At 39.2% G+C, this 22,146-nt stretch overlaps 1 protein-coding gene across 2 annotated transcripts; it reads left to right on the plus strand.

Annotated features, from left to right (window-relative positions):
• The first annotated feature begins 59 nt into the window (after positions 1-59).
• Positions 60-21,456, plus strand: LOC129862490 (choline kinase alpha-like). Of its 2 annotated transcripts, XM_055934221.1 has the most exons (12): positions 60-1,420; positions 1,831-1,939; positions 7,810-7,863; positions 12,162-12,275; positions 15,070-15,203; positions 15,748-15,852; positions 16,155-16,213; positions 17,048-17,135; positions 17,895-18,003; positions 18,105-18,211; positions 18,639-18,720; positions 19,095-21,456. In XM_055934221.1, the coding sequence occupies exons 1-12, from the start codon at positions 1,188-1,190 to the stop codon at positions 19,152-19,154; spliced, it is 1,254 nt and encodes a 417-aa protein (XP_055790196.1). In that variant the 5' UTR covers positions 60-1,187; the 3' UTR covers positions 19,155-21,456. The 2 variants fall into 2 exon arrangements, with proteins under 2 accessions (XP_055790196.1, XP_055790197.1); XM_055934222.1 differs by lacking the exon at positions 7,810-7,863.
• The last annotated feature ends 690 nt before the right edge of the window (positions 21,457-22,146 follow it).

Raw genomic sequence — 22,146 nt, forward strand, 5'->3', positions numbered from 1 at the left:
AAAGAAAAACAATAGTAAATGTGTGCTTATTATTTATTATTCGTTTTTTTGCAAATCACAAAATCTTCTTGTTTTTATTTTACAGTTTGAGTACTCAAATCAGTTTGAGTACTTCCAATGTAATGTCTTCGTGACCTGATGCACTTCGCTGCTCTTTAAGAGAGACGTGGTCAAATCCAGAAACTTTCTGGAAATTTAGTTTCCATTCTTAATTGCTGCCCCCACAAAGATCATGTGAATTCCCTGAATTATAGGATATGTTTTATTTATTTAACCTTTATTTAGCCAGGTAAGACCCATTGAGGTTAAAAACCTATTTTGCGAGGATGACCTGGCAAGAAGGCAAAACAGATATGGCTGCTCTACATTCTTTGTAAACTGTAGGGGGTGTCTTGAAATAATATGTAGTATTTTTAGAGAGACGTTGATTATCAACTTGAGAATGGGTAATGGGACAAATAGCATTTGAAGTCTACACTACTCCTTGGGTACACAGACTTGACCTCAGCTTTTGCCATATTAATTTACCCTTTTGTGCACACAGATCGGCACAAACATTACATAGTCAAAAGATTTGTAGGAAATGCATTGTGGAAATATGAAATTCCCAGAAGTCTCCCGTTGAGGTGTAAACTGTTTTATAGAAAGGATTGTTGAATTAGATCTTGAATAAAGAAAGCATAATTCATAGCATGGCATAAAGTCAGTTGTCTGCCCAGCACTGGCAAACAGAATAATTGTTTTTCGCGGATAAAAGCAATAGCAAGAGGACAATGGTTTGCTATCTATCATTTGTGAAATAACTACAAGGAGGCTTTCATTATGCATGGGAAATGGTGCTGGGTTGGCTTTGTTTGCTCGTGAAAGGACGTGCCCGTGCCAACCAATGAGGTGAGAGAATGAGTGTGGTAGTATGACGTGTAGATGCAAATCCCCTCTATTTCACCCTATTGCCTGACTCAACCAGCAAGTGTGTGTCTTCAGTCTTCATTCCTTGCCACGGAACGAACCTGTTAATTCTGCTGTCTGAATATAACGGACGCTTGTTTTTGTTTTGCTGGAGATTAAAGACACATTGCTTGAAATCAAATCGTATATTTTTCTTCAACACAAGACTGCGTAATTATAAATTTACTTTTATCTGATTAATTCATAACTACGCTATTTAGTATTCATTTGAAGACAAAATGAAGACAAAATTTATCAACGGTGTGTCATCCCCTTCTATGGCCTTGGGTTTGTTGGTCACTGAAAACGCACTTGAGGTCCAGCCAGACACTGATGATGAATGCAAGGAAATCATCCGGCCGGATGAGCCCGACCAGGAAACGAAGCGCAAGGCGTATTTATGGTGCAAAGATTTTCTCCACGGTACGTGGAAAACGGTGACAGAAGAGGATTTTCAAATCAGCATAATAAGGTAGATATGTTCTTTGAGGACTTTCACCATTATTTATCACTATTTAGTTGTCATATAGCCTACTACACAGATAAAGAGTTGCTGCGTTTGCAACTGCATATAGGCCACATTTTCTCGCCCTATAATTTAAATGAATGGTCATGATGGTGCCAGTGGCATGATGCGGTTAATAATATACAGAGAATTTGATACTGGGTTACACCTAATGTTATTTCAAATTAAAATGGTAGCTTTGCCTATATGGGATTGTATTGTGTGTTTTTTTTCAAAGCATCACTTCATATTTATGGGCATTCTATCCTAAAATAAAACCGTAATTTAGGCCGTCACATCCGTTGGTCTAATGTGTACACGCTGGAGATAGGGAAATGTGACGCTTTTATGAGCTTCATTTGTTTTTGTTGTGACAGGGGTGGCCTCAGCAACAAGCTCTTCCTCTGCGCCCTACCCGACATCCAACCCAGTGTAGGTGATGAACCCCGCAACGTCCTCTTGCGTCTGTATGGAGCTATTCTACAGGTGTGTATGACAACAGACAATTCAATGTTGAGCGAGTCAGTCACATCTTACCTTTTTTCTCTTCAGTTTAAAAACCTCCTGGTTCTGAATCTGAAAACGTAATCAATGTTCTTTAGGCTAAATGCGTAGGCTACCGAAAGGTCCACTCTTGGACCGTTGAAAGTACAATTTGATTTACTCAGATTTTCTGGTCATGAATATAATAGAATGTGATAATATAAAAGTTTAGGAAAATACATAGCTTACATGTATTCCCTGAGAGGTTCTGAACAGGCTGAAGGGGTCTTTGCTTTTCTGCTGGAATTTGGGGTTGGACAGAAGGGAAAGGAGATTTATCTTCTTCCTCAAACATCTTTGAAATGCCCTTTGGGGCAAATACCCACATGATGGCATGGTCTAGGGTGGCTCAAGCTGTGTGTGTGTGTGTGCGTGTGTGTGTTTCTGTTGTTGTGGTGTGATGTACCACCATGGCTGTACATGCGTATGTTTTTTGCCGTAGGCCTTCCAAAAGGAGCGTGCCTTGAGCACACTTGTTTCCAGGTGATTCCACCATACCATACACGGTACAGTATGCGATCCCTGAAGTCTCAGTATTGTCCTCAACAAAGTTCACCCACATTGTTATGGAAGTCAGCTTGTGAATTGATGCACTTGTGAAGATATGGGGGGAATGTTTTTTTTTACCTCTCCTATCCTTTTATTTTCATATTGGAAGTAAGTTGTCAAATACCATAGTGATACAAAGGAGAGAACTCCAGGTGTAAATCAATTAATTAATTGGAGCTCACCTGACAGCAATTAATATGTAAGGTGTTGCGCTGTAATGATAACAACTAGGGATGTATTTTTGTTTAGTGTGTGCATCATGAGCTACACACAAAGGACACAGGATGATATCATTCCTGATGATGTGTCAGTAGGTCCACACTACATTACTCATAGGTCACATGATGGTAGGCTAGTTAGGGCAACCCCAAGTTAACCTAAAATTAGATGACCATATATATATATATATATATATATATATATATATATATATATATATATATATATATATATATATATATATATATATATATGACAAAGAACTGGATGTTCCTGTAGTTGGATGGGGATGACAAAAGCAACTGCTCTGCTCTAAAACAGTTCAGTGATAAATGATTGAAGTAACACTATGAAATAGAAAATAAAAATAGACATGCCACATTTCTAGTAAGAAGTAATACACCATTTGGAACTGGAGGTTCCAGACCACCACCGAATTATGTATGCTAGCTATGCTACCAGCTTATACAAAAGGGAGTTAGCATTTAGCAGTCACTTCTTCTAAACCTGTAAAGAGACCACTTCTAAATGTTATGCAGCGAAACCAGACAAATATATCCAAATCGGACTTTAGTTACCACATTGTGGGCCAATTAGAATACATGAAATATGATGGATTTGACGAATATCCACTTTGTTAGATCAGATTTGTTGAACGTGCGCCAATCTGGCATATGAGTGGTTACCTGGTTTCATGCACACAATAATGTGATTATTGTGGATAGTCAGATTAACCTGTCTAGGATGAGGGTGCCGCTAGCGGCACTCCCCCCCCACCCCCACTGAAAAACCAGTGCCGCGAAATTCAAAAAAAATATTTTTTTTAAATATTTAACTTTCACACATTAAAGTCCAATACAGCTAATGAAAGACACAGATCTTGTGAATCCAGCCAACATGTCCGATTTTTAAAATGTTTTACAGGGAAGACACAATATGTAAAGATGTAAATCTATTAGCTAAAAACACATTAGCATAATCCACCATCTTTTATTTGTCCACCAACACCAGTAGCTATCACCAATTCGGCTAAACTAAGATATTTATAGCCCCTAACCAAGAAAAAAACTCATCAGATGACAGTCTGATAACATATTTATGGTATGGGATAGGTTTTGTTAGAAAAATTTGCATATTTCAGGTAGCTGGCATAGTTTACAATTGCACCCACCGTAACAAATGGACTAGAATAATTACAATGAGCAACGTGTTTACCTAACTACTAATCATCAAACATTTCGTAAAAATACACAGCATACACTAATCGAAAGACACAGATCCTGTGAATACAGACAATATTTCAGATTTTCTAAGTGTCTTACAGCGAAAACACAATAAATCGTTATATTAGCATAGCACATAGCACATAGCAGCCCAGCATTGATTCTAGCCAAAGAGAGCGATAACGTAAACATCGCCAAAATATATTATTTTTTTCACTAACCTTCTCAGAATTCTTCAGATGACACCCCTGTAACATCACATTACAACATACATATACAGTTTGTTCGAAAATGTGCATATTTAGCCACCAAAATCATGGTTACACAATGACAAAAGTAGCCCAGCTGGTGAGAAAATGTTGGTGCCCCATATTAGACAGTGATCTACTCTTATACATAAATACTCATAAACGTGACTAAAAAATATAGGGTGGACAGCGATTGATAGACAATTTAATTCTTAATACAATCGCGGAATTACATTTTTTAAATTATCCTTACTTTTCAATACAGTTTGCGCCAAGCGAAGCTACGTCAAAAAAGATGGCGTCCTAAGCCACTAACATTTTTCAACAGAAACACGATTTATCATAATAAAAATTTCCTACTTTGAGCTGTTCTTCCATCAGTATCTTGGGCAAAGGATCCTTTCTTGGGTCTAATCGTCTTTTGGTGGAAAGCTGTCCTCTTGCCATGTGGAAATGCCAACTGCGTTCGGGATGAACTGGAAGCGTGCCCAGCAATTCACAGCGTTTCAGAAATAAATGTCCCAAAATCGCACTAAACGGATATAAATTGCTATAAAACGCTTTAAATTAACTACCTTATGATGTTTTTAACTCCTATAACGAGTAGAAACATGACCAGAGTAATATTACTCCCTCCACTAATGCTTGGAACAAGTGCGGGTCGATGTCCTCCAGGCGCATGACGCAGCAAGAAAAGAGTGACTAGCTACAGGGTTTTTTAATTTATAGTGCCTGTGATTGCGCAATCGACCCCATTCAAATCGTCATCACGTAAAGGCATCCAGGGGAAGACGTAAGCAGTGTCCGTATACTCATAGCAATAACAGTGGCCTTTTAACTGACTCCAGATCAGGGGCCAACATTTCTGAAATCTGACTCCATGTCAGGGAAATTGCTGTAGAATGGGTTCTGTTCCACTTAGAGACAAAATTTCAACTCCTATAGAAACTATAGACTGTTTTCTATCCAATAATAATAATAATATGCATATTGTACGATCAAGAATTTTGTGGGAAGCCGTTTAAAAAATTACACGATTAGCATAAATAGTGGCAACAGCGCCCCCAGCCTCAACAGGTTAATGTCATAGTTCGATTAAACCGTTTACATGCTTTGCAAGAAGAACGATTTCCCTAATAATCCTGTTTACATGGACACATGAAATCAGGCAACCTGGTGGCACTCTGCCGATGTTCTGCATTTATCAATCAAAATCAACCTTCCACAGCGACAATGTTATTTTTGGGAAGAATATTTGAATCTGAGTTCGGACATGTAAAGTTTATACGTGAAAACGATTTCTAAGACGCACGCACGCATACATTCAGTTGTTCCGAACTCACTTCAGTCGCGCTACAGAGGGAGGCTCGCTAAGCTGGTGCTAGCACATGCACAGATAAAATACACTGCACTCTTATCAATTACCTAATTTAATTAATAACTCAGAAATTCGTTGAGTAACTGAGTTTCCTCAGAGGAGAAAATATTAAAAGTGCTAGTTCATAGATAGGACAACAATGTCAATATCTGCATTTTATGCCAAAGCATACAGTCAGTGCCAGCTGCCTTGATCAGGAGATAATAGATGCCTTTCAGAGAGAGCAAGAGTTTGTTTCTTTAACAAGAAGGTTGTTAACCTTTACTTAACACCCATCCCCGATCCGCGCCACAAGTAAATTATAGCATATAAATATCATGAAATCACAAGTCCAATACAGCAAATGAAAGATAAACAGCTTGTGAATCCAGCCATCATTTCCGATTTTTAAAATGTTTTACAGCGAACACACTTATGTATTTCTATTAGCTAACCACAATAGCCAAAGACTCAACCGCATATTTTCACCATGTTTCTACCGCATAGGTAGCTATCACAAAACCGACCAAATATAGATATAATTAGTCACTAACCAAGAAACAACTTCATCAGATGACAGTCTTATAACATGTTATACAATACATTTATGTTTTGTTTGAAAATTTGCATATTTGAGGTATAAATCATAGTTTTACATTGCAGCTACCATCAAAAATATCACCAAAGCAGCCAGAATAATTACAGAGAGCAACGTGAAATACCTAAATACTCATCATAAAACATTTCTGAAAAATACATGGTGTACAGCAAATGAAAGATAAACATCTTGTGAATCCAGCCAATATTTCCGATTTAAAAAAAAAAGAAGTGTTTTACAGCGCAAACACAATATAGCATTATATTAGCTTACCACAATAGCCAAACACACAACCGCATTTATTCACCGCATAGATAGCATTCGCAAAAACCAGCAAAAGATATAAAATTAATCACTAACCTTGACCAACTTCATCAGATGACAGTCTTATAACATCAGGTTATACAATACACTTATGTTTTGTTCGAAAATGTGCATATTTAGAGCTGCAAACCGTGGTTATACATTGTGAATATGTAGCATCGATTCACCAGAATGTCCAGAGCTATTTTGGACACTCACCTAATCTGACCAAAGAACTCATCATAAACTTTACATAAAAATACTTGTATGGCAAATGAAAGATACACTGGTTCTTAATGCAACCGCCGTGTTAGATTTAAAAAAATAACTTTACCATAACAAACAGCTTGCGTTATTGCGAGACAGCGCCCGCCAAAACGGCAGAGAATAGGAATCAACATTTTCCACAGAAATACGAAATAACATCATAAATTGTTCTTACTTTTGTAGAGCTTCCATCAGAATCTTGTACAAGGAGTCCTAGGTCGAGAATAAATCGTTGTTTGGTTTTAGAATGTCCTTTTCTCCTGTCGAATTCGTGCCACAATGCTAGCCAATGTTGATGACGTTCCCAGTTTCTCTCGACGCAAAGAACGAAAAACTCAAAGTCCCAATAAACGTTGAATAATCTGATAACTCGGTTGAAAAAACATACTTTACAAAGTTATTATCACATGTATCAAATAAAATCAGAGCCGGAGATATCCGCCGTGTATACCGAACGCTTTTCAGAAGCCAATGTCGACGTACTTCGCGCGCCAGAGAAGACAAAGAAATTTCCAGACCTGTCACTCCAAAAGCTCTTGTTCGGCCTCAGATCAAGCTAGACACCCCATTCCACCTTCCACTGCCTGTTGACATCTAGTGGAAGGCGTATGAAGTGCATGCATATCGATAAATATTAGGCAATTGAATAGGCAGGCCCTGGAACAGAGCATAGTTTTCAGATTTTTCACCTCCTGTATGGAAGTTTGCTGCAAAATGAGGTCTGTTTTACTCACAGATATAATTCAAATAGTTTTAGAAACTTGAGTGTTTTCTATCCAATAGTAATAATAATATTAATATTGTATGTTCTAGAATAGAGTACGAGGCCGTTTAAATTGGGCACGATTTTTTCCAAAGTGAAAACAGCGCTCCCCTATTGACAAGAAGTAGGCACTGAGAGTTTTCCTATTGCCTTTTTGGCCGTCAGACTTGGGGACTATACTGTACTCTGTCATTGTCTCTTTGTGAAAATGCTATGTAGCATGATGTGTCTTTTGAGAAAATACATGTACTCATGGTTAGTTTCTTGCTTTTTCTTTCATTGATAGATGTCCTGTAATAAGGGGGAGCCCAGACAGTCAAACAAAGAAAATCTCTTTCAAGTAAGTAACTAATGGCAAAGGTGATTTACCCAGACTATTAGTTAGATTTGCTATCTGATTGTGAATGACCCCACAGTATGTGTCATTGTTCTGGCCTCAAAACTATGTTTTTGTATACATTTTCTGGAGTCTGTGATCAAATTAGTCTGTATAGTTTAGCATTACAGGTTTTAGTAATTGCCAATGGACTTAGTGATCACTTTGAAAAATGTCAATCCAAGACCTTTCTCCCAACTGGATGATGTAAAATGGTGTAAAAAATAGCACTATTGAGTCATCTCTTTGGATTGAGGTGACCTCTGTTAGTCAGTTGATGATAGCAAGATAAAAAGAGGGTAGACATTAATATTCATGATGTTATAACGTAAATCTGCAATTACTATCTTTTGCATGAGAGTCACATTGAGTTTGATTCCATAGAGGCTAATCCTAGCTTGGCTAGCCAGTCCTCGTAAACCTCACCGCTCCTTAGCCGTCATTTGCATGTTTATGGCTTTTTCACTATATTGTCTCGAAACAAGTTCAAATTGACAACAAGATTGCCGATTAGGTATTTAAAATACAGTTTGAGAACAACGTGGCATACTTCACTGTGTGGGGTGGCATTTCTTTGTGGGGCCGCACAGCCCTCCATGTGCTCGCCAGAGGTAGCCTGACTGCCATTAGGTACCGAGATGAGATCCTCAAACCCCTTGTGAGACCATATGTTGACACATGCACATTTGTGGCCTGCTGGAGGTCATTTTGCAGGGCTCTGGCAGTGCACCTCCTTGCACTAAGGCGGAGGTACCGGTCCTGCTGCTGGGTTGTTGCCCTCCCACACCCTCCTCCACGTCTCCTGATGTACTGGCCTGTCTCCTGGTAGCGCCTGCATGCTCTGGACACTACGCTGACAGACACAGCTAACCTTTTTGCCACAGTTCGCATTGATGTGCCATCCTGGATGAACTGCACTACCTGAGACACTTGTGTGGGTTGTAGACTCCGTCTCATGCTACCACTAGAGTGAGAGCACCACCAGCATTCAAAAGTGACCAAAACATCAGCCAGGAAGCATAGGAACTGAGAAGTGGTCAGTGGTTACCACCTGCAGAATCACTCCTGTTTTGGGGGGTGTCTTGCTAATTGCCTATAATTTCCACCTTTTGTCTATTCCATTTGCACAACAGCATGTGAAATTTATTGTCAATCAGTGTTGCTTCCTAAGTGGACAGTTTGATTTCACAGAAGTGTGATTGACTTGGAGTTACATTGTGTTGTTTAAGTGTTCCCTTTATTTTTTTGAGCAGTGTATAACTGGACTAATAACTCACTAACTACCAAAGAATATTAACAAAATTTGCACAAGTGGCTACATGCACCTCTCTCTTTAATCTCAAAACAAGCGTAACCAGTCCAGTTCAAAGTACAGTAAATGTCATAGGACCATATATGGCAATGGTCTATTTGCATAAAGGCCTACTGCAGCTCTGATTGGTTATGCCGCACCGGTCTGTGTAGATAGAATGGGTAGTAATAGAATTATACTCTGATGCGTTCTACCTACAACAAAATCTCTTGCATAGTTAGTTTTGCATACTAAGTCTTGCATAGTTCGTTTCGGTATGTTACATTGAAAGTGGCGTATATTGCGTTGATTCGGTCACAATTTCCACAGTAAAGGGAAACGTTGATAGTGTTAACTAATGGGGGAAACTCTAGAAAGTTGAGGTTCAATATTGTGCTTCTCTAGGTGGTCTGATATTTATTCTGCTTGCGCACAGTAATGAGGGAACATTGCTCATAACTGGAGCTTCAACTGGAAAATCCCCACAGCTACTCTCCCATGGTCATGTGACCGTAGCCATGGTACACAGGGGGTAGAGGGAGGGGAAGTGGTATTCAGGGGATGGTACTGTGACATTGAACCTACTGTTAATGTGTTTTTAGCAGAACTTTCAAATTAGCATTGAAACTATTCATGCTTCATTTATATTACAGAAGGTGAGAGCGTTGTGAAACTACGGAGTTCATTCACACAATTGTCAACAATTATTTTTTTAAGGTGGTGGAGTATGATCAATCTTATTTTCAGTCAATGGAGGTACTCATTACCCATGGCCATGGGTACTACTGATTGAGTTCATTATTGCTATCTGTCTTGTTATCCGAATGCACAGATATCCACGTCAGAGCTACAGGGAAACAAATCTAAGGCTAGAAAAGTGACATGTTTTTCCAAATACATTGTTTTGTCAACATTATGAAACATGGACCTCGGTAGTGTTTTTGAGGAAGTGTGATTTCCTTCCATTTCTCAGGATAGTAGTGTTAACATTAGGACAGGCCACAGTGGACTATGGCATCCTGCTGAAAGGGACACTTCATTGTTTCCCTTCCTGTTTCACAGAATAAATGTAATCAAGTTTTTCAATTTACAAATCATATATTGAGTTGCAACAAAGGAAGTGATAGCCATTCAAAAATTCACTTTTTCTTTTTTTCAATAATGAGGAAGGTTGACGGAATGGAATGCTGAACAATTCCACAACAATGTCAACAGACCAGTAGATAGCATTGCTGATTATTAACCTGAAAAGTAGGCTACTTAGTCAGTTTAATTTGACAAGCCTTGACCAGCAACCTGTTAGGGATATAGGTCATAGAAGGTTAAATAAAAGTCATTGGGAAACTGAGGCTGGCTGCTGACCCACTTTTAGAGGGACTTTCTGGACATAGAAATGCACTGAACACATAGATCTACATACAGGCTGCAAGGCCACGATGTGTGTCAGGATGATCATGATAACAGAGATAATACGTTGAGCAGATTTGCATTTGGCATCCAACAGCACTACAGAGCCCATCTGCAAATGTGTCAATGTATATGAATACTTTGCAGAGTATGGCCTAGTTTTTGCCAAACCAAGGGTCATTATGGTTTCATATACGCATATTGTCTGTGGTTGATGGGTCTCACCCCTTTTAAGGCAAGACATCCACACAGTGGATATACTGTACCTAAAGATGGATCACAATATCTGTCTTTTGACTAAAGGGAAAGCTATCTTAGATGAGGACTATAGAATACCCCCATGTTGTCATTGATTATTGACTAATAATGTTTTTCCCATGTCTATAGACATATGAGGTCAGTCCACAGTGCATACAACAGCTCATAAGCAATGCACTACTATGATCTGTTTTCCTCCTATCTGTTTTCCGACAGGAAGCGCCAAGCCACTTTGAAGTGCACCACTTAGCACATTCCTTGGCCAACTGCCAGAGTCCACAGGTCACTGCCAGCTCATAGCAGGTTACACTAGACTTAGATAAGGGCATCATTTGAATTGCACCCAGTGCTATGGGTTATGATTAGAGTTACTACTGTACAGTCTAACATTGGAAATAGTTTTTATTGGCAATAGTTTTTAATGTACTTTCATTAATAACTACACAGTAACAAGGACCCTGTATTTATAAGTGTTAACATAGATTTATTTGTAAGTTAACATTTTTTGTGGGCCTATCTTTTGAATTCTAGCTATATCAGAGCACTAGCCTCAGATAATTGCTCCTGCCACCATTTTTCCTCCCCAGTAGAAAAGCCCAGGTGTCTTCTTTGGTTAAGCAGCCACAATTACTGATTGATGCTGTTGGCAGGCTCTGCCTCTCTCAGTACAATTGGCCCCTTGTTTTATCATTCTCATCATGTGGAACGCAACTCAATTCTCCCCTGTCTGGTCCAAATCTGCTTTTAAACCTACCACTATGACGGACGAAAATACCTGCCAATTCACTGACAGAGTTGGGAATGTAATTTATTTAATTGAGGTAGCCATTTTACAGTTAACATGCCTCAAAGATCTGGATGTGTATAGTTGATTTATCAATTGTGAATGCTAGATCCCTGGAAAAAACACTCCCATCTCTTCCAGACAGCCGCAAGGTCATGTACTCATCATCAGCTTACTCTGTCTAAGCTGTTCCTCATTTAGTCCTATGTAATTGAATGAGTTTCTGTCCTACTGACCCCCACCTGATGGTGGTAGTTATGGACAGTTCCAGCTAACAATGGACGACAGTTTGGCTGCAGTCATCCAGCTCATCCTATTAATTGTCCTCACATCCGGTTGCCATGAAAACATTAACCAATGACTAAGTCATTTAACCTCATCATTTCTAAGGACGGGGTTGATTGTGCAAGGCAGCAGTGACTGACAATCACAAGGTTTAATAGGAGAAGTCAACAACCACAACTTTCACTCAATCACCTATCTGTTTGTGTGCATGCTAATTCCTGTTCTCTGTGTCTGCAGGGTGCCGAGGCCATGGTGCTGGAGAGTGTGATGTTTGCCATTTTGGCTGAGCGGGAGCTTGGGCCCAAACTCTTTGGCATCTTCCCGCAGGGCAGACTGGAGCAGTTTGTCCCTGTAAGTTACTCTATGTGGAGTGATAATCATTGATAGAGGGAAAAAAATCCATAATGACTATGTGATTGCATGTGCTTGTGTGCATGCGTGCGTATAGGTGTCTGGATCTGTGTCTGTGTGTGTTTTGTTCAATGATGTGTGTTTAATTGATATTAAAGGGAATACATGAACCATGCTAAATCTATTCCCTTCTTAAAGTGGCAAAAATAGCTTGAAGTTATGTAATTTAACACTTTGTGCTAGCGAGAGTATTCTTGGTCAATTGAATACACGCCCACGTTGCCCAGGCATTCTCCCATAGCGAGAGTTCTCTTGCTAAATTCACCCCACGCCTAGTCTAGACAGTTTGAATTTAAATCGGTACAGACCATCAGAATAGTCATGTTCTATCTGAATCACGAGTTTTGCTTGTATAATGTACAGGTAACTGCCAAAATAAAATAAACACTAACACACTAACACACTAACACACTAACACACTAACACACTAACACACTAACACACACACACACACACACACACACACACACACACACACACACACACACACACACACACACACACACACACACACACACACACACACACACACACACACACACACACACACACACACACACACACACACACGCACACTGTAAATCCCCTATGCTCCTTTGAGAGTCACTGAGATTTCCTCTTCTAGCCATGGTAGCGAAAATAATGGGCAACTGGGCATTTTTATACATGACCCTAAGCATGATGGGATGTTAATTGTTTAATTAACTCAGTGACCACACCTGTTTAGAAGCACCTGCTTTCAATATACTTTTTATCCCTCATTTACTCAAGTGGGTAACGATTTACTTTGACTATCCATAACACGTTTATTACACATCTATAGGCATTTCATGAACGTGTTATAACAGGTCCCAACCACATTATTAAAGGTTAGTTAAATAAATCCATAGTATATCTATAGCTCACGCATGGCATGCTATGCAAGAGCTCATATTTAGGTATCTTAATAGATGCATCATTACAATGACAGCGAAGTGTCATCATTATCGCTGTTCTCAAAGTGTGCTTCTGCCATAACAGTGTTAGTGAATATGCCAAAAGGCTAAGCCACGTTTAGAAAATTATGCTGATATACAGTACTCGTCAAAAGTTTGGACACACGTACTCATTACAGGGTTTTTATTTATTTTACTATTTTCTACAGTGTAGAATAATAGTGAAGACATCAATGGATTCATATGGAATCATGTAGGAACCAAAAAAGTGTTAAACAAATCAAAATGTAAAAAATTCAAGACCTTTGAAAGTTTCTTCAAGTGCATCACAAAAACCATCAAGCGCTATGATGAAACTGGCTCTCATGAGGACCGCCACAGGAAAGGAAGACCCAGAGTTACCTCTGCGGAGGGTAAGTTCATTAGCGTTACCAGCCTCAGAAATTGCAGCTCAAATAAATGCTTCACAGAGTTCAAGTAACAGACATATCTCAACAGCAACTGTTCAGAGGAGACTGCGTGAATCAGGTCTTCATTGTCAAATTGCTGCAAAAGAAACCACTACTAAAGGACTGTAATAAAAAGAAGAGACTTGCTTGGGCCAATAAACACAAGCAATGGACATTAGACCGGTGGAAATCTGTCCCTTGGTCTGATGAGTCCAAATTTTAGATTTTTGTTTCCAACCGCTGTGTCTTTGTGAGACACAGAGTATGTGAACGGATGATCTCTGCATGTGTGGTTTCCACCGTGAAGCATGGAGGAAGAGGTGTGATGTGTGGGGGTGCTTTGCTGGTGACACTGTCTGTGATTTATTTAGAATTCAAGGTGCACTTTACCAGCATGACTGCCACCATATTCTGTAGCCATACACCATCCCACCTGGTTTGCGCTTAGTGGGACTATAATTTGTTTTTCAACAGGACAATGACACAACACACCTCCAGGCTGTGTAAGGGCTATTTAACCAAGAAGGAGAGTGATGGAGTGCTGCATCAGATGACCTGGCCTCCACAATCCCCCAACCTCAACCCAATTGAGATGGTTTGGGATGAGTTGGACCACAGAGTGAAGGAAAGCAGCCAACAAGTGCTCAGCATATGTGGGAACACCTTCAAGACTATTGGAAAAGCATTCCAGGTGAAGCTGATTGAGAGAATGCCAAGAGTGTGCAAAGCTGTCATCAAGGCAAAAGATGGCTACTTTGAAGAAGTTTTGATTTGTTTAACACTTTTTTGGTTACTACATGATATCATCTGTGTTATTTCATAGTGTTCATGTCTTCACTATTATTCTACAATGTAGAAAATAGTAAAAATAAAGAAAAACCCTTGAATGAGTAGGTGTGTCCTAACTTTTGACTGGTAATGTATAGCCTGTGACTTACCTTCTTCTTCTTCTCACTGAGGTCAATAGTGCATGAAGATCCTCACAGGGTTAATGAAATGGCCTGTATATTATTAATCATTTTTGAGAATAGCAGTAAAAATGAAACATTTGAGTTATTCACTAGTACTCAGAGACCAAGAATCCACAGAGGTCAAGCGAGTGGCCTTTAAACATCTTCCTCTTTGATAAGATCTTAAACTGTCAGGTTGACAGTGAGCAAATTAGAGGGCCGAAGGGCAATGGAACTGGTTATACCCTCCATTCTTTTTGACAACACTGTCAGCAGTCTATTGGTAATGGTGTTTCTGCTTATTGTTGCATATAAAGCTGTCAGCAGGAGGGGAATGAAGACAACCTGTATTCAGCTAAGACTTGTAGACCTTACTTCCTTGACCTCTTTGTGTTAATAGAGTCGTAAACTGGACACGGATGAGCTGAGCATGCCTAGCATATCTGCTGAAATAGCTGAGAAGATGGCCAAGTTCCATGGTATGAGGATGCCTTTCAACAAGGAGCCCAAATGGCTGTTTGGAACTATTGACAAGTGAGTTGGTATCTTATTAGAAACTGTAAATCCTCTTTGCCTAACTTGACCTCACTGAACGCTCCAAACAAACATTAGCTGTCACACATATCCTCTTACAAAATGGTTAGCTAGTTTGCTTTTGTAGGTCGATTCTCAAGTCACCTGGTTTGAGGATAACAGAGAGAGGAATTATGTTTCCTATGGCATTTGTAGAGTAAAACTACACATCAATAACAGTCTTGGTCAATTTTTTCTGCCCCCTCTTTGATGTGTTTTATGAATGTCTTCTTTGCTTACACTTAAGGCATTTAAGTTGTTAAAGGGATTCGCTTATCAGAGTGACCTGCTTCGTGGTCTGAGGATAGTTTCAGGTAAATCACAGAGGAAAAGTTGCTAATCAGCAAAATAATGTGTGATTTGTACGAGTGCTGTGTAAACATAAGTGCATCGCTGTGATAAAATAGTGATATCTGTCTTATCTATAAACTCTACAACGGCTTGTATCCCAGTGTTCCCATACATACAGTACCCTGACAGTCCTGATGTTTTCCCCCATCCACAGGTACCTGAACCAGGTGATGAGACTCACCTTCACCAGGGAGTCCCACATGCTCAAGTTTGCCCGTCTGATGAGCTGTAACCTGCCCCAGGAGATGGAGAATCTCAAGTAAGGCCCACATCACATCCACCCTGGTCCCTGCATAACGTACACAACAGTATTTAGACTAAGCACACATGAACGGACATGATTACATGTATATGCAGTAACTTAGTTATGTACTAGTCATATGGTGTTTTCCACTAAATTGGCGTGGAATCCAGTCAACAACAATAAACCAATAATTATATTAAAATATGGTTGAAATATGTTCTGGCATTTTTCATCCTGTTTTTGGGGTAAACAGTGAATTAGTGGACTTATATCTCCTGCTTTTTACCTGCTTAAATATGGCTTGTTTGTCTCTGTAGGTCTTTGCTGGACTCCACTCATTCCCCTGTGGTTTTCTGCCACAATGACTGTCAAGAAGGTAAGGGGTCTGAAGGATTCTGCATGCTTCGGTTTGGCTGGCAACTTGCCAAACTCTGCTAGGCGAACCGAACGAGTATGCTTGCATACTCCCTTAAAAGACCGTCGCTTGAAAAACAAGGAAAAAGCGACAATAGTACTGTTTGTCCATATTGAGACTCTGTAGCCAGTATACACTTCCTGAAAATAGTCAGAATGAATCTAAGATAACTCAAGAAATCTGTTATAAATTTGTCAATATTTGCAGAGGAGATCTTAGTCGCAGAATTTTACATCTATATAAGATGTTTGAAGTATTTCTCAGGTGAAAAAATTTGCATGAAAACAAGTCGTCTATCGTTGAATGGCAACAAACACCTCATTGAAGAATCAATACTGTTGACCAATAACTGATGAACGGGTGTAGAAAAAAACCTGGCCAAAGAACAAAACCAATAAAATGTTGTCATAATATATGCACTAACTGTTCTGATTTGTTTCGGATGGGAAGTGTGTACACAAGGGTGTACACTGGCATAGCTCACACCCCCACAGAGGGCCAACCCTATGCCAGGAAATTAGCTTTAAAGCTGCTGAATTTTCTCTCAGCCTCATGGCAAAATGTGTAGAATAGCATGACATTAGCTATAAAACTGCACATTTTTCTCTATGCCCCATGTTTTTGTGGGGGTTTGCCCTTGCTCGAACCTTACGGGGACCCCGTGAAAATGTGCTAGGCCACTGTTAGGCAAAGTATTGCAGTTTGTATAAAGCTAGTGAAGAAAATCTTTGAAATCCCTTACTAATGTTTTGTACTGTGTGTGTGTGGTGTAATAATTATTTGCTCATCCTTTAGGAAATATCCTTCTCCTCAGTGGTTGTGAAGGCACTGACAGACAGAAGCTCATGCTGATTGACTTTGAATACAGCAGCTACAACTACAGGTGTGTTCATGCTCAGGGCACTAGTCAGTGTATACTGTAATCATCCCCTTTACAACCGATTCAAATACTTTGGTCACAAATTGTAGTGAATGTACAACATTTGGCCACACTGTACGATGTGGGAGGGCTGTGTCTATCCAAGGTGACACTGTTTCGGCAGACGGTAAATCATACCCCCCATGGCCGATCCATTGTCACATTCTTTCACCCTTCTGAGTGTGTCTGAGTCTCTGGAATCAAGTAGACTGGGCTGGTGGAGCAGAGCCAGACAACCTGTTCAATCTAATCATCCAGCTAGCTTTATGCACAGAATCTAACAGTGGATTCCCAAAGCTCCCGTGACTGTTCTCCAACCATATTCCTTCACATTCATAATTCACAGCTTCTGCCTCATGAAATATTCATAGGAACTCGAATGTAATGTCTGCTGCAACACAGCTATTGATGGAAGGAATTTACCCTGGTATTTTGTATTTGTCATGTTTCGTTCCCTTTGTGAGAAATCATCTCATATTTCTCTTCCTTTGCTATGGTAACAGTTTACTGCAGCCCTAGTTTTAATTTGGGCATACAAGGAAAAGAGCCCAAACAATCATAATCCTCAATCCATGTGGCAATTCAATGTACATTGCAAGAATGTTCAGTTCTGCAACATTGAAAATAAGATTATCAAATATCAGGTGTAACTGACAGGACTGCTGACCTGGCAAATGTGATATCATTGTTAATGTTTTTTCTCTCCATATTTTGTGTTTTCAGGGGATTTGACATAGGAAACCACTTCTGTGAATGGATGTATGACTATACAAATGACAAGTTCCCATTTTTCCATGTCAACTCAAATAATTATCCCACTAAAGCCCAACAGGTGAGTAAGGATGACAGTATGAAGACTTTTTGTCGTCTGAATCTGAATGAGTGGCTCTCTAGGCAAAAGACAGCCAATAACATTGATGTTCCTCCTTTCAGCTACATTTCATTGGAAGCTATCTGTCAGAGACTGAGCAGGGATTTGAGAACCAGAGCGCTGAAGACCAGATGAAACTCAAAGAGGAGCTGTTTGTGGAAGCCAACAGGTGAGTACCAAGTGGAAGTGGCCAAGGCTTTTCGCTGGAATGTGAATGAGGGGTGAAATTGCTCACGTGTCTCTGACACACCATATGAGTCATCATGACACATGAGGACAAGTTGACTTACTGTTTTTTTTACAACTCTGAGGACACCTGTGGTTTAGTACTTAGAATGGCCTTCTGTTGAGAGAGTAGCAGTAAATCATAATAATAATGAACCCCTCAGACTGTGCCTCTTGGTTACTGTAAAATGCTCCCTGGGAAATAAAACTCTGCAATCAGTCCAGTAGTGATGAAATAACATATTTCCATGTGGCAGTTGCTATGGACCAAAGGTTTTCTCAGTTCACCCATATGCATGTTTAATGGACCATACTGCCATTGTGCTCGTCCACTGTTTTATTAAAACATTTGTCTGTTGGTAATTACACAGGTTTGCTCTGGCTTCGCACTTCTTTTGGGGTCTGTGGTCGATTATCCAGGCGAGAATCTCCACCATTGAGTTTGGGTACATGGTAAGTGTCCATTATCTGGTTGCCATGCCTTTGTTTTACACATTTATGTGTGATATATAAACAACACAGCCATTCTCCCTCAAACAAAATAAACGAGAAGTGCATATTGCATAAGACAGGAAATGGAAGCATACAATTTATACCCAGACAATCAGAAAGCACTGTCAGTGTGTTCCTTGCTATGTTTGGTCTCACAGACTACTCTGAACTATACACAAATATTTTCCATGGTCAACCTGATAAAGAATATCTCTGTTATATTTCCTTTCTTTGCTGAAATATATATAACTGACACACATACTGTGCGAGGTGGATTTTCATTTTGATTCCTTTTCTCTCGGATTTTCACTTTTCTTTCCTTTGTCTGTCCACAGGAGTATGCCATGGCCAGGTTTGATGCATACTTTGAGCAGAAGCGGAGCTTGGGGGTCTAAGCGAGGGACCACATACTGTAACAAGGAGGTGGAGGATGAATGGATTAACAGCGCTTAATTGAAAATAATACAGACAGGCAATCAGGGTGTAGGACCATGCTTTAATGGCGAACCTGTGCTTTGGGAATTAAACGCTCGCTAAAGTTGGTATCGCATGGACCAAAGTGAAACCATGAATATCTGGTTTGGTGTTGAATTATGCCCCATGCATTGCTGCTCAGTGTTTGCACATTACTACGCTCCTAATATTACACACGCTCACAGGGTCAAGATTGTTCTTGCCCTTTCTTTTCTTCAAAGAACATCAGGAAGATTAAGACAGGGATAAAAATCTTCATTCTGAAAGGAGGTGTAAGTTACATCTCCAGGAAGTCCATTCCTGTTTGGAAATGTTCTGGCGTAGCTAAAAAGAACAGAAGTCTCAATGAGCCTTAAAAATCCTTGCTTATTGAAAACCCATTAATCTCTTATCTGTGACCCAACGGCAATAGTACATTTTCTGTGACATAAAAGCAAGGTTCAAAACATACTCCAAATAACTAAACTCTGTTTCAATTGATTGTTAGTTTTTTTGCATCCATGCTATACATGTCAGTTTTCCTTCATTCTTTATCAACAAAAAGTCCTCTAAGATAACTTACAGATGGAAATATTTGCAGCCACCAATTAGATGGGTGCGTCTCTGGCTAACAGCATTCCCCACCTGCAGTACTGTAAATATAATCTGATAAATGTGACCTGAAACACAGTATACTCTTTGGAAAAAGGGTTCTTCAAAGGGTTCTCCTATGCGGACAGCCGAAAAAACCCAAAAGGGTTGTAGTAATGGTAACCTCACAACCCTACTCTGTACTTACCATTTCTGCGGTTTGTGTAGAGTAAGAGTATCAGCTCTGAATAGGTCATTGAAATGTTATTGGTATTCAAACAGATATATTCATAATGAAAATGCAGGTCCTTCTACACCTGCATTGCTTGCTGTTTGGGGTTTTAGGCTGGGTTTCTGTACAGCACTTTGTGACATCAGCTGATGTAAGAAGGGCTTTATAAATACATTTGATTGATTGATTGTATAAATCACAGATAGTACATTGGATAAGTAAGGAAATGGCAAACAGGAAAGCTCTCAGCTTTAACTCAAACAGAAAAACAATAGAGATGCTTACTGTGCTATTCAGCTGGAGCTAATAGTTGCAGATGAAGTTGTGAGAAGAACTGTAAATAAGTTGTAAAAAAATCCTCATGTAGAGGTTTTTAATGTGTATAATGATATATTTAGAATGTGTTTGGGGACTGGAAATATTTACTTAACTTTTTTTTGTGAAAAATTCATAACCGAACTGTGATAATTAGTGCTGTTTTAATATGAATTTCTATTCTGTATTTCATCATACTATTTGTTTTATGTAAACATGTTTGTTTAATCTGGTTAATATAATATTGAAACAAATATGAACCTTCACTTTGAAATTACATTGTTGCGTAGGCTACAATGTCAGTGGCACTTCAATCGCATTCACCAGACACTTCTTCCCAATGCTCATACGTTATTAGCCTGGGAGCGAGATTAGTGGCACTTTCCTGACCAGTTGCATTTTTAAGGATAACGTTTTAAATGTTTTCCTTAAATGGAATATGTATTTTTCTTAATAAGAAAGTTGTCTCTTTCCTTGTTGAAACACGTCTCACTCCTGTTTTCTCAACACCTGCTATATCATTATTGTGTGATCAACTACATTCCATTTTCAGGTATATCTTGTGAATATTTGTATATACATTACACCTCTCTTTCATGCTATATTATTCGTTTGAGACAATAAAATAAGAATTGATCTAACTGTTGTCAAATGGAAATGTAATTCACAGTGTCACATACAGTTTTCTGAGTATATCCTTGCTGTATTTCATGTCTTGCCATTCAATACAGAGATCAAATAAAATGTGATTGATTATCAAAACATAAGGGAAGAAGGAACTCCTCTACATTACACTGAATATTGTTGATTATGTATATTGTAATCTTATGGATAATTGAACTGAATGTCCAATTTGTATATGCTGTGAAAGGATCCCAACTACTCTATTTTGTGAGTGCAACCGTTTAGCCTTGCTTACCTATAAAGATAGCTATGCAGATATACACTAAAAGAAGAAAATATGTACCATATAAATTCTTCCCTTGTAAATAGCACGGGTAAAGTCATTTGAAAATGTACCACTATGGCAAGTTCATTATATACATTTACTGTACCTTCTACTGCTTTGCACAAGTGCTACAATAAAGATAAAGAAATAAAATGTGTATTCTTGCAAATAAGTCTGTATAACTGAGGGGAAAATATGATTAACTGACATTGAACCGTAGATTTGCGCCAATCACATTGTTTAATCTCTGTCAAAAAACCCAAAGTAGAGATAACATAAGAAATACTGTAGTTCCTATCATAACTGTTATGCGTTGTGTGTGGCTAGCACCATCATGGTCAATTACTGGACATGATGTATGTTAATAAGTAGACAAAGTGCTGGATCAATGATAAGTGTATGAACAATTAGAGTTCAATTGGATGACTGGATAAGATGACTCAGAATGGGCTGACAGTCACATGTTATGTCATTCCTCTAAACCTTGCCTTCCTTCTACAAAGCAGTTGTACATTCACTTCCAATGACACATCTTTCATCTTGTTGCTTTCATCAGTTTATGGCACATGCCACGTTGTCCTCGGCGATTATGTAACTACTGTGTGTTTTTGTGGTCATGTCACCATCTCCTCTCCTCTTCTTTGGCTCTTTTGCACACTGATCTCTCTGAGGTGACAAATGGGGTTAAAGGTATTATATTCTCCAGGACACAGAGGTTTGACTATTCTAATGACACTGATAAAGACCTTGATCTACGTTCAACCAGTTCAAACTAACGCCACAAAGGAAACATCTCACAGAGCTGCCAGAATATCGGTGGGAGAATGGCTCCAATCTACAGCTGGGA

Source organism: Salvelinus fontinalis, chromosome 9, assembly GCF_029448725.1.
Source record: "Salvelinus fontinalis isolate EN_2023a chromosome 9, ASM2944872v1, whole genome shotgun sequence".
In the NCBI taxonomy this organism is placed as follows: domain Eukaryota; kingdom Metazoa; phylum Chordata; class Actinopteri; order Salmoniformes; family Salmonidae; genus Salvelinus; species Salvelinus fontinalis.